The sequence below is a fragment of the Limanda limanda genome, chromosome 13 (genome assembly GCF_963576545.1).
Source record: "Limanda limanda chromosome 13, fLimLim1.1, whole genome shotgun sequence".
NCBI lineage: Eukaryota > Metazoa > Chordata > Actinopteri > Pleuronectiformes > Pleuronectidae > Limanda > Limanda limanda.
Window position 1 is genome coordinate 3,870,697 of NC_083648.1, and position 16,078 is coordinate 3,886,774.

General features: G+C 43.6%; 1 protein-coding gene across 1 annotated transcript; it reads right to left on the reverse strand.

Moving 5' to 3' along the window:
* Window positions 1–1,622: 1,622 nt before the first annotated feature.
* LOC133018454 (arylsulfatase I-like) lies at window positions 1,623–15,820 on the reverse strand. Its single transcript, XM_061084822.1, has 11 exons — window positions 15,685–15,820; window positions 13,416–13,620; window positions 13,053–13,192; window positions 12,800–12,949; window positions 6,833–6,907; window positions 6,573–6,747; window positions 4,636–4,872; window positions 3,809–3,955; window positions 2,989–3,136; window positions 2,282–2,847; window positions 1,623–2,074 (listed from the first exon to the last, which is right to left on the reverse strand). The coding sequence occupies exons 2-11, from the start codon at window positions 13,602–13,604 to the stop codon at window positions 1,652–1,654; spliced, it is 2,250 nt and encodes a 749-aa protein (XP_060940805.1). The 5' UTR covers window positions 13,605–13,620; window positions 15,685–15,820; the 3' UTR covers window positions 1,623–1,651.
* Between the last annotated feature and the right edge of the window lie 258 nt (window positions 15,821–16,078).

A 16,078-nucleotide genomic window follows, 5' to 3' on the forward strand; every position in this document is an offset into this window, starting at 1 on the left:
CTGAAGAGACCCGGTCGCTGTTGATCTAATTTGACCTTTATTTGCTCAGGGCGGAGGAACGTGTCCAGTGTTTCTCTGGAACTCGGCGCTCACACTGACGCGTTCTGTTGCAGAACAGCCACGAGTGTGGTTTGTTAATGTGGAGCAAACACAGCCAAATATTTAGAGGCGAGACGAAAAAACTTCCAACTTCAAAGATGTGGCTCAGGAAGCTTCAACCTCTTTTGAACCTGTTTCTGGAATGTGGGAGGTTTGATTGGAAAAATAAAAATCATAAAAGTCTTTACATCTGTGGTTCATTGCACTTGTTTGTCCGCAGAATAACTTGAAAACTACAAAACCTCTTTTATTGAAACTAAGTCATTAAAATGTTGGTGCAGACCCAGGAAAAAACATTTACTTTCTGCAACATTGCATGATGGAGCTGTTTATTTCATTTTTAAAATTCATAGATCTAGCTCCACTGATTTGCATTCTGGTTTAGTGTGTTTTCACTGGGCTGAATAGATTATTTAATGTCTCAAGGAAAAGTAAAAACAGAGCAGTCACAGTTTTATTTACCTGTTGGTTTATTTCACTGGGTTCAGACATCTTCTGATAATCCCTTCAAACAAATAAAAACCCCAGTCACTCAACTTGACCCCTAAAACTGTTTGAATTTCAAAATCTAAATATGAAATATGAAAATGTAATATATACTTTAAAATGGCAGTTTCTGCTGTTCACAGTGGGATGTGTTGAAGTCAAAGTCAGAAAAAGGCTCATCAACAACGACACATTCAAACAATCACATGATCTGAAGGCCTGTGTCACACATAGAAAACCATCACTTTATAATAACTGAAAATAAAAAGTAGAAAAACATCTGAAGCCACTGGAAATAAAGTGAAAACGTGAAAAATATATAAACTCCTCTGTGTTCTTTTCTTGTTTATGACCAAAGAAAAACAACCATAGTGATTTAACATCATCAGGATCATGCACTGTCACTGTGAACATCTGGATTTGTAGATCTATGGAACTTACAGTAAACCTCAAATCACAATATCACTTTAATGATTCTTTCTGTTTCACACATTTTAGTCGTTTACAGTGTAAATTAACATTTTACAATCGCACAAAGTCGGTTCTTGTTTCAAGAACTCCGTCAGTTTATAAACGATAAAATTGAAATGTAAAAAAAAATCTCAGATGACATATTCAACGACAACATCTGGATTTGTCTCATAGATTCTACATGACGGCTCCTCAAAGTGAAGCCAAATCATCTGGATCGCCTCCTGGTGGCCGGCTGCGGTAAAGGTCGTACAACTGATAGCTACAACAAGTTGTTCCACTTCAGTCCACCAGGTGGCAGTGATGCAGCGAGTCTTGGCTTCACTTTTACGCAGTGAGAACCAGCGGATCAGCCATCTTTGTTAATAGTCAATGATTTTCCTACAATTAAAATGATGTAATTTAGAGAATTTAAAAGAAGGAACAAGTGACAGATTGACGCCAGTGAACGGACAAGTTTGATAAAGTTCTTGAAAGACGTCAACTGAATGCAGTGGAATTCACTCACCTGGTTACCACGGTTACCACTTTCTTAGAGTTAACGAGACAAAAAGTTCAAAGTGCTGAAGTCAGGTTCCTGGCGTGAGGAGAAGCCTCAGATCCGGTTGGACATCATCCCGGTGTTCAGCTTCAGGAAGAAGGACTTCAGCTTGCACAGCCGGCACCTCGTCTTCTTCCTCTTCTTCTTGCTGCTCTTCCCTTTCTTGTAAACCCCCTGATACTTCCCCTCCTCTTCCTCGTCCTCGTCCACCCAGGGCACCCAGGCGCCGCCGTGCTGACCGGGGTTTGCTCGAGGGTCGTCGGGCGGGAAGTAAACCGGCACGGCCGTCTGGTTGTAGTAGGCCAGCCGGGCCAGCAGCTGTTGGACCACATCTGGCCTCTGGTCCGCCACGTCCTGCCGCTCGTACGGGTCGCCGCTGATGTTGAACAGCCAGATGTTTTTGTGGGCGGAGGATTTGTGGAGGGACGGGAAGGTGCGTTCGAGGTTCCACCAGCGACCAGGGAGGGTGGAGAGAACCTGAGGATGAGAAACGGGTTGAAACGGACGAATAAAAGAATCCTGTCCTAACGCCACGTTAAAGAAAGTTATCAAATCTCCTGGATCTGTCTCTTTATCAGAAATGTAAATCTGTTGACTAGTTTTAGCGTAATCCCGCTGCTTAACAAAACTAAAACAGTAACACAGATGAAAAGACAACCTCCTGATTCTAAACCTGTCAGATACCTGAGGCGGGACCCAGTCTCCGTGACCTGGGTCTCCCGTCAGCAGCTTCCAGTCCCCGACCCGGATGGCAGCCTGGACCGACGAGTCCCAAACCGTCTGCCAGGGCTCAGGGGTGAACTGGACTGTGGGGGGGGACGTCCCAGTCTGGGACTGGTTCAGGTGCTGGGACACCGTCCTCCTGGACTTGGACTTTAAGTGTAATTTGAGCTGAGTCTTGGATTTTGGCTGAATGGAACCCGAGTTCTGCTTCTGGGATGTGGTCCGTCTGGACTTGGGGGTTAAAGTTGACCGGACCCGAGGCTGAGACTTGGGGTCAGATGTTCCCGACGCGGGTGGAAGACGGGCGGAGCGGGACTTGAACCTGTGATCGGACTGAAGCTGAGCGTAGTCCTTGGTCGGAGGTTTGGGTTTGGGCTTCTTTTTTGGGAGCGGTTTAACTTTGAGTTTGGACTTTGGTTTCTTTGTTCTCTTGACCTTAAACGCTGACTTCTGCTTCTGTTTCATCTTCAGAATCTTCTTCTTCTTCTTCTTGGGCTTCTTGAATGTCTGAGTTTTCGATGAGCGTCCTGACGAATCAGAGAAAACACAAATGAGACAAAGAGAAATTGCTTTATTTTCTACAAGGAACACTAACTTCATCTTCCATTCATCCCTTCTTTCTATGGGTCCTTTCTATTGTTCTTTCCTTCTGGAACCGTGTCAGTCACCTGAGTCTCCGTCGGTGTCGTCGTCCCACTTCATGGTTTGAGCCGGCGCTCTGTGCAGCGGGTCGATGTTGTGAAGGATCTCCTGACGAGGCGACTCCGTCCCCTCACTGATGGTCGACCACACGTCGAAACCGTCCAGGCCTCGACTCTGAGAAGGAGAAGCAGAGTTTGCCTTTAGAATATGAAGAACGCAGTAGGAGATTATTGGGTCAGACTCGAACTGCAGGAGCCTCCTCAGGGATTATTCAGATCTGTGTAACTACGACAGTTTCCTTCTTCTTCTGCGTTGGCGACAGAAATCTATTTGAACATCGAGCCAACAAAGCTTTTTGGAAACTGCACTGATTTGCCAATGAAATAAAACACAAAGTCACAAAAGGTCAAGAGCAGATTTATCAGTTTTACAGAAGCACTGTAACCAGAAGCTTAATAGCCTGAATCTATGTGAAGAAAAAGTAGAGCCAAAGTGTCTCTATTGCCCCCTTATGGTGGGCTCCAGTAGTCCTCATGAAACCTGTCTTCTCCATGTTACTGGATGGGACATGGACCAAACTAAAAGTGTTTCATGTCTGAGATACTTCCTGTTTGGGTCGTGGCATGAAGTGTAACATCGTCCATCTTTATTTACGGCCTCTGGTTTTACAACACAATAAAAAAGTCGACAGTATCTGATCTTTCTCTTTATCAGCCGTCACTGACGAGGTCGGCTTGAAACATCTGTGACTTCAAACCATGAAAAGCGGTGAGACGGTAAAAAGAAATGCAACAAAGATCCAACACACACACACGTTGTCATCAGGTTGTGTTGAGCTTCACTGACCTGGCTGATGTTTCCTCCAGCCAGACCCACCAGGGTGGGGAACCAGTCTGTGATGTGGAGCAGAGCTTTGGAGACTCGTCTCCTGCGTCTCAGCAGAGGACTGTGCACGAAGGCCACGCCGCGGACCCCCCCCTCCCAGTACGTGCCCTGAACACACAAATACAACCACGTACATAACACTTCAATAACGAAAGTCAATCAATCAATCAATCAAGTTTTATTTGTATAGCCCATATTCACAAATCTCAATTCGTCTCACAGGGCTTTAACATGGTGTGACATCCTCTGTCCTTAACCCTCAACAAGAGTCAGGAAAAACTACAAAAAACCCTTTTCACAGGTAAAAATATGTAGAAACCTCAGAGAGACACATGTGAGGATCCGTCTCCCAGGACGAACACAAGTGCAATAGATGTTAAGTGTAGGAAAACATCATCAGGATTAAAGTTTTTTTAGCAGCATCGATGAGGGTAAACATTTTGAAGGATAACTTCAATACGATATGTCAAGCAGTTCTGCTGCAATCATAGTCTCTGGTCAGAAACCAGCAGGATCATGATCCACCATGACTTGAAATAAGCTGCAGTGTAATGGAAGGAGTCTGTTGTATGATTAGAAAACATGTGAAAAAGTAAATAGGGTTTTCCACCACCAAGAAAGTGAAGATAACTGTTTTTGCGTAAAGATAAGTGGACTTTAAAAAACCATTCCACTATATTCAGAACAACTAATTGGCGTCTCTCTGACATTTGCCACAACTTGGCTTTTCAATTTATCTCGAACTAATTCAAACTCTGGCTCGAACCCAGTCCTGGATGTGAAGTTACCTTGCGGCCCCTCAGCGGCCAGTTGCTTCCTCCGGTGAACGGCTGGGCCCCGTTGTCCGTGGAGTAGATGATGACGCTGTTCTTGTAGTAGCCGTACTTCCTGAGAGCGTAGGTGAGGTTCCGGACCGACTCGTCCACCGTGGACACCATGGCGGCGTATTTCCTCCTGGCCACGTTGGCCATGTCCCTGTAGGGGTAGATGTAGGACTTGGGAGGCTGGAGGGGGGTGTGGACGGCCTGGAGGGAAGCAATCATCTCTCAATAACATTTTTCAAGACCCACTGTGGCTTTAAAGGAAACTTTTTTAAAAGATTTTTTTAAGTATTTTAAGTATGTTAACCCACTTTCCTCAACCTCCTTGCTTCAGTTATTGATTTTCCTAGTTTCTCCCTCCCCCCAAACATCAGTAAATCAAACACAACAGCTCTTTATTTTTCTTCTCCTCGTGATGACATCATCTAGATTTTCTCCATATCCAAAACTTCCAATCAAACGCACTCAGCTGCCATAAAAACTAAATCCATAATAAACAGCCCTCTCTGTCTTTTGAGGTGAAATACTTCTGACATCAGGTTACATTTTCTGTGAGGCGTGTTTTTAATGAAAAAGGTTTTCTAGTTCAGAAGAGCCAGTTTCTAAATAAGTTCCTGATGCTCATCGTGGATCGTCAGACAAATAAAGACTTGAACGTGAACTCTGTGTTCTTCCAACTTCTGCAACTTCTCAGAATCCAGACACAAACTAACGCAGCATCGAAACTAGGGTTGCAAAGGGGCGGAAAGTTTCCAGTAAATTTCCGGAAACTTTCCATGGTAGGTTTGGCTCGGGAATTTTGAAAAATAAATAAATACGCAAATTAAACGCTGAGCAATAAAAACATCATTCAAAACTCTATTTTAAAGATGGATGGAACGTTGAGTTTCAACCCTCCACTGTGCATTCTTCCATCACATGCACAGATAACTCCCAGCATCCTTCACTCTACAGCAGGGCTACTGAGGCCTGCTGTAGAGTGCAGGACTAGTCAGGTAAGTTTCCATGATATTACTGGGAAAATATATTAGCATGCTGATTGAGGATTGTTCATCTGTTCATCTAGCCTATTTCCATTAATTTATCCATCAATTGTAAAATATGTTTACAGACGATTCCAATGGTTTGGCTAACTATTTATATCTCTGGCATTGCATTAGTGTTTTTTTACAAACTTTTTTCTCATCTTATTCTACAGAACAATGCCACGTGCACTCTCTCATGTGTGGAGACATTTCACCCCATCCAATGTAGAAGGAAAGGCTGTGTACATCTGCAAATACTGTGCAAAGACCTATGTTAAGAATGACACAACGATGCAGAAGCATATAGTCAAGTGCCCAAAGTTTCCTCAGGACTCAAATCAGCCTATGACACAACTAAATGTTTATATTTATGTCTGTATATGACAAGGTAAATACAGTTAGTATAAATGACCCACAACATTTCCAGTTTATTCCCGTTAATTCCCGTATATTCCCGTTTATTCCCGTTAATTCCCATGGAAAGTTTCCAACTTTGAATATTCCCGGAATTTTGAAACCCTAATCGAAACACATCAGCTTGATTTGGTTTGACCTGTTTTCTGAATTTATTAGAGAATAATACAAATATCTGCGTGTATAATTGGAGAAGTAGAATTACAGCTCTGCGACTGTTTAAATCCGGGCGTTCCCGACATTATTCACGATAACATGAGGTCACTGTAACTTTCCATCTAATCAGTGAACGTTTGACTCTGGTAGAAATTGAAGAAATACGCTAGAGGTTTGTTGTACGAGCCCAACGTGACCTTGACCCTTAACCACCAAAATCGAACCAGTTCCTCCTCGGTTCAAATGAACGTTTGTCTTCTAAGGATGAAGTCATTACATTTCTGATCCAATCAAACGTCGGCGTGATACCTGCAGGGAGAGCAGCAGGAAGAGTGGCCTGCCCGCCGGGTCGTGGCTCTCCAGGATCTTTCGGGCTTTCTGCGTGAACAGCGTGGTGGAGTACCTCCCCTCGTGACCCCAGGCCACGCCCTCGTCCTCGTGGAGGTCGTACCCGCACAGTCCCGGGCCGTCGCACGACCCGTAACTGGAGGCCGGTGGAGAAATGTGAGTTGCACAGATATCTGTTTATTCACTGTGAGTATCGAAGAGTATTTAAACTCGTAAAGTACCTGTAGTAATCCACACTTCCTGTTAAAGAACCGAAGAAGCTGTCGAAACCCTTTCTGGTCGGCAGACACGCTTTCCTGCAGGAGATGTGAAAGATGGAGAAAAGTGAGCATCAGATTTCCATCGTGTTGTTTTACATCAGAACTCTACAGAAGTGTTAAAGGTTCCCTGCGGAGTTTCACACTGAAATGTGTCCTTGAGGTCTTAGAAAAGCAATGGATGCTTTTTAGTTTTTGAATCTGCAACCTCTTTACCTCGGTGTTAGCGAGTTCGATAAGCTTCTCTTCCTTCCTGTGTTTCTTGGCGTGTGAGAGTCAGTGATCATTGGGAGAAAGTGAAATCATTTGCAGCTGCAGAACAGAAACGGCACAGCCAGTGTCCTCGTGCTTACTAACAAACCAGTGGAGTCCTGCTCTGCGTCCTGAGTCAGTCATGGATCCTGATTTAAATCAGACATGTTTATGGGACTGATATTTATGAGTATGTGAAATTTGCTGCAGATCCAAATAAAAATCTGGATCCAGTGAATTTAAATCTGGTTTCATTGGGGAACTGTTGAGTCTTGGTGGAGGAATTTACTCGACTTACTGTCCTTCTACTTTTAAATATTTACCTCCTGTGTATTCTTTACCTAATAAAGCAGCATTAGGTTCCCTGGAAGGTGCTGTAGAAATCCAAATATATAAGTTATTAGTAGTAGCAGTATTACGGGGCTGCTAGTAGCTGAAAATGTAAAAAGAACAAAATGAATACTGTGGTTTAGCTCTTTCTCTTTATTACCTGCTATGTAACAGAGCTGCTTCATGAAGCTCTGCTTGTTTTGATTGGACTTTAACACTCGTGTGCTGGTTTTCCAACAGAATTATAATAAATGAGATTATTTATGATCATTAGAGTCTTTTGCTGGAGGTGCACATGAAGATATTTATTACTTGGCTGAGCTGCCACGCGGCTGAGAAGGTATAGAGATACCACATGTTCTGAGGGTTGGATTCTGGACACACTGTTCTTTAGGAAAATGGCCCCAGTTCCTAACATAGTGAGAGTTATCGATTCATATATTCATATTCATGTAACACAGGAGGACTTTTACTTTGTTATTCCTGTGTCACATAAACAGCAGAATTTATCACCTGATGATTAACATGTTTGTAAAGACGTCCGTAGCTCCGGCAGTAAAAGTTCTGCATAGTTGCAACATCCCACCTGTGAGACTGTGATAACAGGCGTGAAGACCCAGAATGAACCTGAGATGTGGACACACACACACACACACACACACACACACACACACACACACACACACACACACACACACACACACACACACACACACACACACACACACACACACACACACACACACACACACACACACACACACACACACACACACACACACACACCTTCACGACATCAGATTAACACAACTTTGATTTTCTCTTTCCACTGTTCACACACACGTGTTCCTGTCGCTCTGTGTGCGAACATCCAAGTTCAACACCATGAGGAGAGAGCGTCTGAACGTGTGCAGTTATCCACATGTTTGAACAATTACCCCCCCCACCCCCACCCTTCATTTCACCCCCACCGTCATGTGTGGCCGCACGGTTCGACTATAAATACCTTCGCCTTCACGTGTGGACACACAACCCATCAGACAGACTCATTTAGAGGATGACAACGTCTGTGTGTGTAGGATTTAGTGGTGATGATTGTCACTGACCTGATATAAAGAGCTCATTGTGACGTAATAGCAATACTTAATTTCAGGAGATAAACTAAAAAACATTAATATTTAGGGCCCGAGCACCGAACTCGGCGGGAGGCCCGATTGTATTTCGAAGGATTGTATTTCCCTTTTGGGCTTTTTCAGGTCCTAGACAGGCTCAAATTCTAACCAAAGTTTGCAGGGAATTCAAAACCCTAAAAAGTAATTGTATTCTGGAGTAATTTGAAATGGGCGTGGCTAAATGGCTCAACAGTGCCATCTAAGGAAAAGCCCCTCAGTTAGCTTTCAGTGATCTTCACAAAAATCGTAGCCCAGGTGAATCATAACTAGTCAAAAAAAAAGTCTAAAGGTGGAATGGGAAAAACCTGACAGGAGGCTCGCCATTTTGGATTTAATGGCAATTTTGTCTGTTATCTAAATTTTTTATTTGACGTACTTGTCCCAGGGTTTTCATCGGATCAACTTCATCTGGACATGAGCGTCATCACAACAAGATGGAGATATTAACTACCTCGAATTTCAAGTTTTCATCAGACGGTGTGATCGTGGCTAGGCGTAAAAGTTTGATTACACGCCATCAAAACACGATGTTCTGTATCTCAGACATACATGGTGCAATCGAGCCCAAACTACACATGTAAAACAGGACTCACGGCCTGATGACATCTACACAGAAATTATTAATTAAAATCACAGCGCCCCCTGGTGGCAACAGGAAATGTCTTGTTTTTGGAACATCTTACACTTGGAAGTATTCCTCCTCATCACTGACTGCAACCATGTCAAACTGTGTCAAAAGTAGCTCAAGACATTGATAATGGCATAAGATTACTGTGACTTTTTCTCAAACACCATATTAGTGGCTTGGCGTCAAGGTTCATCAATACGCCGTTAAACAGGAAATGCTGTAACTTCAGTGTTCATGCCTCAGTCTCCCTGAAAATACATTTGTGTAACAACAGCACCCCCCTGAAGATATATATATGGTGACAAAATAACTGACTAGCGCCCCCTAAAGTGAAGCCCGAGCACTAAGATTGGTCGACATGTACAAAAATCGATAGGGACATTTCTCTTTTCATGACAAACAAATAAGTCTGATGAACTTGTCCTTGGGCTTTCATTAGATCAACTTCATGTTCTGTGAATGTCATCTCAACAAGATGGAGATATACCTCGGTATGATTTCATCACACGGTATGACCGTGACATTTTGATGATTCGCCAAAAAAAAGTGATTTATTATAACTCCTCTGCGTATTGTTCTTTCAGCCTCAAACCTCATTCACCCATTCACAGTCCCGCCCTGATAAGATCCATATCAATATTGACTCATCATTTCAGCGCCACCTGCTGGCTACAAGAAGTCACATGTTTTAAACTTTGATGAAGTACTCTTGGCTGCTTTACAATATACAGCTCAAATGAGCTGTATATATAAAAGAACACTTCAAAGGATTCATTAAGCAAATCATCCTTTGTTGTCAGTTTGCTTTAATGTCACAGTGTCAGTGGTGTTAGAATCCTAACACCAATGACAATGAAGATGTTCTACCGCACTGATCAGCAGTGTATCTGTTCTCTCTGCTCTGTGGAGGAACATAAAGACCACGACACAGTGTCAGCTGCAGCAGAAAGGACTGAGAGGCAGAGAGAGCTCGGGCTGAGGAGACAAACAATCCAGCAGAGAGTCCAGGACACAGAGAAAGACGTGAAGCTGCTTCAACAGGAGGAGGAGGCCGTCAATGGCTCTGCTGATAAAGCAGTGGAGGACAGTGAGGAGATCTTCACTGAGATGATCCGTCTGCTGGAGAAAAGAAGCTCTGATGGGGAGCAGCAGATCAGATCCCAGCAGGAAACTGAGGTGAGTCGAGTCAGAGAGCTTCAGGAGAGACTGGAGCAGGAGATCACTGAGCTGAAGAGGAAAGACCATGAACTGAAGCAACTCTCAGACACAACCAGGGATCACAACCAGTTTCTACACAACTACCCCTCACTGTCACCACTCAGTGAATCTACACACTCATCCAGCATCAGGTTCCGTCCTCTGAGGAACTTTGAGGACGTGACAGCAGCTGTGTCACAGGTCAGAGGTCAACTACAGGACATTCTGAGTGACACAGAGACAGAGATTTTACAGATTGTGTCTCAAGTGGATGTTTTACTGCGACAACCAGAGACCAGAGCTGACTTCTTAAAATATTCACAGGAAATCACACTGGATCCAAACACAGCACACAAAAATCTGTTATTATCTGAGGGAAACAGAAAAGTAACATGTATGAGTGGAGAACAGTTTCATACTGATCCCCCAGACAGATTCAAATGGCCTCAGGTCCTGAGTAGAGAGAGTCTGACTGGACGTTGTTACTGGGAGGTGGAGATGGAGGTGTGGGTGATAGGAGGAGTTGAAGTAGCCGTCACATACAAGAATATCAGCAGAGCAGGAGGTGAATCTTTATTTGGATCAATTGATAAATCTTGGTCATTATATTGTTATGGATACAAATATGACTTTTATTACAACAGCATCTGGACTCGAGTGTCTGGTCCTGTGTCCTCCAGAGTAGGAGTGTACCTGGATCACAGGGCAGGTGTTCTGTCCTTCTACAGCGTCTCTGACACCATGACTCTCCTCCACAGAGTCCAGACCACATTCACTCAGCCTCTCTATGCTGGAGTTACGGTTTGTCATCATGGATACACAGCTGAGTTCTGTAAACTCAAATAGACTCAAGTCATTAAAAGCAGTGATTTAGATTCTGTGTGTAAATCTTTAACTTCTTTTGTCTCCATGTTTGTTGATCAAAGTTCGTCGAAGTGACGTTTCTGCTCCGCACAGAGATCGGCTGTCAATCAAACACTGACCTTCCTTTATCACACATATTTAGTTCTCACTTTGTAAAGACAGAAATCTATAATAACACTGACATGAATATGTTTGAAAGAACCCGAGCACCGAGCGGTGGGGGGCCCTATTGTATTTCGAAGGACTTGCATTTCCATTTCGGGCCTTTATCAGGGCGAATGTTGTAACTTCGGTGTTCGAGGTTCAACTTCCCTCAAACTACATGTGTGTAGCAACAGCCCCCCCCCACCCCACCCCCTGCAGACATTCAGATGGTTTTAAGGAATGGGCGTGGCAAAATAACTGACTAGTGCCCACTAAAGGGCAGCCCAGGCACTACAATTGGCCTACATCTACAAAAATCGATAGGGACATGTGTCTTTTCATGAAAAAGAAATAAGCCTCTTGGATACATATGCTAGACCAAACAGGAAGCCCGCCATTTTAGATTTGGTGGCCATTTTGGCCATTTTCTACATTTTTACTCTGATGAACTTGTCGTAGGGCTTTCATCAGATCAACTTCAACTTCTGGGAATGTCATCTAAACAAGATGGAGATATACACTCACTGGGCATATTCGATTTCATCACACTGTGTGACCGTGGCCTGGCGTCAAAGTTTGATTACACGCCATCAAAACACAAGCTTCTGTATTTCAGACATATTTGGTTCAATCAAGTCCAAACTAGGCATGTGAGACAAGATGACATCTACAAAGTAGGGCTGAACGATTAATTGCATTTGCGATAAAATCGCGATATGACACAACGTGATTTCCTAATCGCAACGTGAGCTATTATAACGTGCGAACGAGAGTAGGGCACCGGGCTGCTGTCCTCACCCGCAGACAGAATGCCGCGGGACAACAAAACTCCGCTGATCCAGAAGATAGCAAAGCAGGCTTGAGTCACCTACAGGGGCCTCAACCTGCCTTGGTCGACCGAAAAAAGATCGCATATTAAATCGCAATCGCAATATTGGGGGTAAAAATCGCAATTAGATTATTTCCCCAAATCGTTCAGCCCTACTACAAATCATGACTTAAAATCACAGCGCCACCTGCTGGCTACAGGAAGTGAGGCGTTTATCGTTGCCGCAGTGCGCAAACGCATGCAACGCGGAGACGAGCGCTTGGTCATCGATCGCTCTCTCTTCACTGACCTTGAAATTGCCTGTGCTCGAGCCGTTAGTGCTACAACGTAGCTCTAGTTCATTATGTTCTTTTCATTAGATCATCCACAGGTTGGCTTTTTAATGATAAAATATTAAGTTTCAAACGTAAGTAGCTGGAACTCCCAGGAATGTGTTTATATTTAGTGTTTGAGTAAATAATAAATGATCAATGCAGATGATATTAATCCATGAGTACTTCTGGCTCAGTCCTCACCTGTAGAAGCCCAGGTGCCACTTGCCGACCATGTGTGTGGTGTAGCCGGCCTCCCGGAGCCGCTCGGGCAGCGTGTCCATGTGCGAGGGCAGACAGCTCGGCTGGCGTGGCCGGATGATGGAGTGCTGCAGTCCTGTGTGGATCTGATACCTGAACACAAGAGGACTGGTTAATGCTCGACTGGGATCTACTGGTCCACTGCTCTCTGGTAAATGTCCCCAGTGTTCCCAGCAGGCCAGTAAAGAGTCCACACCTGCCCGTGAGGAGCTGGCTGCGTGACGGCGTGCAGATGGGCTGGACGTAGTAATTCTCCAGCGTCACTCCCTCCGCCGCCAGTTTGTCCAGAGTGGGCGTCTTGATGGTGGGGTTGTGGTAGCCGATGTCATTGAAGCCCTGTCACCGAGTCACAAACACATTCAAGAGGTCAGTGACATGTTTTATTGTTTATATTATTTACATTAACGTTTGGCTGATTGGAAACTCCCTCAGTGGTTTTCAGTGCGTATAATCTGAATATGTCCTTTATGTGCAGGAGCTGATTTCAACTCTACATTTGTGAATTAAGAAAACACACTCTTGCTGGCTCTGTCACACACACACACACACACACACACACCTGGTCGTCTGTGAGGATGAAGATGATGTGCGGCTGCTTCTTCTTCTTCTGCTCTGGTTCGGTCTCATTGTTGTGAGTGTGTCCGTCCTCGTGGTTCTGTGTGTTGGGTTTGGACCGCTGGGCACTGAGGCCGTCCAGGGTGAAGAGGACAGTCAGAGCCAGAGCAGCAGCAGCAGCAGCAGTCTGCATCTTTACCACAGCCGCCCTGCAGAGACAATACAAATATAAAACACAGAACAATACAACGAGGAACGTCGACTAACCGCGGAACTGGAGCTGGAAAATGTTTGAGTCGGCACAAAGTCCCACACGCGTGCGATCGCTGCAGGAGAAACTGCACATTGTAAAACCACATTGAGACGGACCTGCCAACTGGGCCAGGAGTGGGATCTGAAACACATTCATCTGGAGTGGGATCTGAAACACATTCATCTGGACGAGAGCTGAAACTCAGAGGAAGATGTTTTTAACTGTTTACCATCTTTGTAACTGGATAAGACAAATAAAACATGATGGGAATGTGTGTAGAGCTCAAACAGGGACTGAGCAGGATGCAGGACACAGGGAGAACTACACTGTGATCATTAGATGCTTGTGTTTGATAGAGAATCACATATAACACAATGTGCAACATTAATAAAACCCTTATTACTCTTTGACTATATAGTGAAATTGTGTTTTTTATAATATATTTGAGGATCAGTTTATGTTTAACATAACCAGACAGATTTCAAATTAAGAGTCAGATCAAGATGCTATTTTTTGACTTTATGAAAGTGAGTAAGTTAATGATATTAGTACTTAAGTATGAAGTGTATATATAGAATAAAGTATACTTAAGTATGATTTAAGGTACCTATTAATGTAGTCAATGAATGTGAAAAACTTAAACTGGATTTTGAGGCCAATGTGGATTTTATTATTAACTAATGTTCTTTATATTCAAAATAAATGTAGGTTGTTCGTTTTTGGAGTTTTATTGTTTCTGGGCTGAGGATCAGGGGAGATTATATCTGCTTTATATTCTGTCACAAATAAGAAACATCAACCAAACTCAATACATCTGTGATATCGACTGATAAAATCCTAACCATCTATCGGGCGTCTTCCAAATTCTTTTCCCCCTTTTTGCTTGAACAAACATTTAGATAAAGTCGGTTTAGATGTTCAATTTACAGGAATCAGACAAAAAGCAAACAAAAACTAAATCTGGTCTCATCTGAGACGATGGAACCAGACGATGTTTTCAATAAACTTTTAATCAATTGTTTTTGATGAGTCATCGACATCAGTTACATGAAACTCAACACAACAACATGGTGTGACCGACGTGTTTGGGTGTGAAGGGAATCTGAACGTGAAGCTTCTCACGTTGGATTTTCTCTGTGGTTTTTATTGAGTCAGAGTTTCATGAGAAGCTTTGTGTTCCGGGAACAAAAGTTTAAAAGCTGCGACATGTTTATAAACTTTAGATCCGAGAGGACGATGTCGGACTTTATCTGTGAAGACTGAGTGAACGCAGCTGTTTCCCTGTTAGTGCTGATGACTGGACTGGTGTCTCATCAGGTGAGACACTGGTGGTCATGGTAACGGCTTAGGACACACACATCTTTCCCTCTGTGTGTGTCTGTGTATGTGTGTGTGTAATTCCTACAGACACATTATGAGGAATTGTCTTCCTTCGGTCCACATAATTAGGTTATAGGTTTAAGTTAAGCTTAGGTTTAGGCGAAGTTTACGTTAGGTTTCAGTTAAAGTTAGGTTAGTTAAATTAAGGTTAAGTTTTAGAGTTTCCAGGAAATCAATGTGAGACAATGTAATGTCCTCTGAAGTCGTGTGTGTGTGTGTGTGTGTGTGTGTGTGTGTGTGTGTGTGTGTGTGTGTGTGTGTGTGTGTGTGTGTGTGTGTGTGTGTGTGTGTGTGTGTGTGTGTGTGTGTGTTGTCCAGGTATTGCTCATGTTGTGGGGACCTACATCTGTTTACACTCTCACATTATTGTTTTCCTTATGAGGACAAAAACCCGTATAAGGTAACTCATGACATTTAAAGTGTGTGTGTCTCTGTGTGTCTCTCTGTGTGTGTTTGTGTGTGTGTGTGTGTGTCTGCAGTGTGTTAGATTCTCTACATGCACAGACTCGCTCACACATTTTGTTTTGCTTCCTGAATCAACTTGACAATGAACCAGAACCTTCGTCCTGATATGAAATCAGTTTTATCTGTAATCAGCTCAGATTAGTTATTATCATAAATTCAGGCCTTGGATCAATACCTCGGTGCAGGATCAATGGGAGTGAACGGCTCTCCTCCTCCTCCTCCTCTTCCTCCTCTTCTTCCTCTTCACTTCATTCTTCCTCCTCTCTTCCCTCGAGGTCTTTGTTCAGCTCGGAGTGAAGTGACTTTCGGGTGAAGTTTGCAGGAGACGCCGCATGTCCTCCGGTTTCCACAGTTTCCACAGATCCTTCTTCCTCCGGAGCGTCTCGGTGAGAGAGAGAGAGACACAGAGAGACAGAGAGAGAGAGAGAGGCATCCACATGAGGAGACTTCTGCTCTGCGCCTTCACAATAAAACACATCAGAGCCAAATCATAGTGAAAATTATCTCCAGGCACTTTATCTACCTTCAAAATTATAGAAAAACCCAACAGTGCACACAATTCACATACA

Coding starts and splice junctions, on each gene's coding strand:
- LOC133018454 (XM_061084822.1), bottom strand. CDS start 13,604: ATGCAGACTGCTGCTGCTGCTGCTGCTCTGGCTCTGACTGTCCTCTTC. Junction 4,873..6,572: donor TCCTGCTGCTCTCCCTGCAG/GTATCACGCCGA, acceptor GCTTCCCTCCAG/GCCGTCCACACCCCCCTCCA. Junction 2,075..2,281: donor GAGACTGGGTCCCGCCTCAG/GTATCTGACAGG, acceptor TCTCATCCTCAG/GTTCTCTCCACCCTCCCTGG.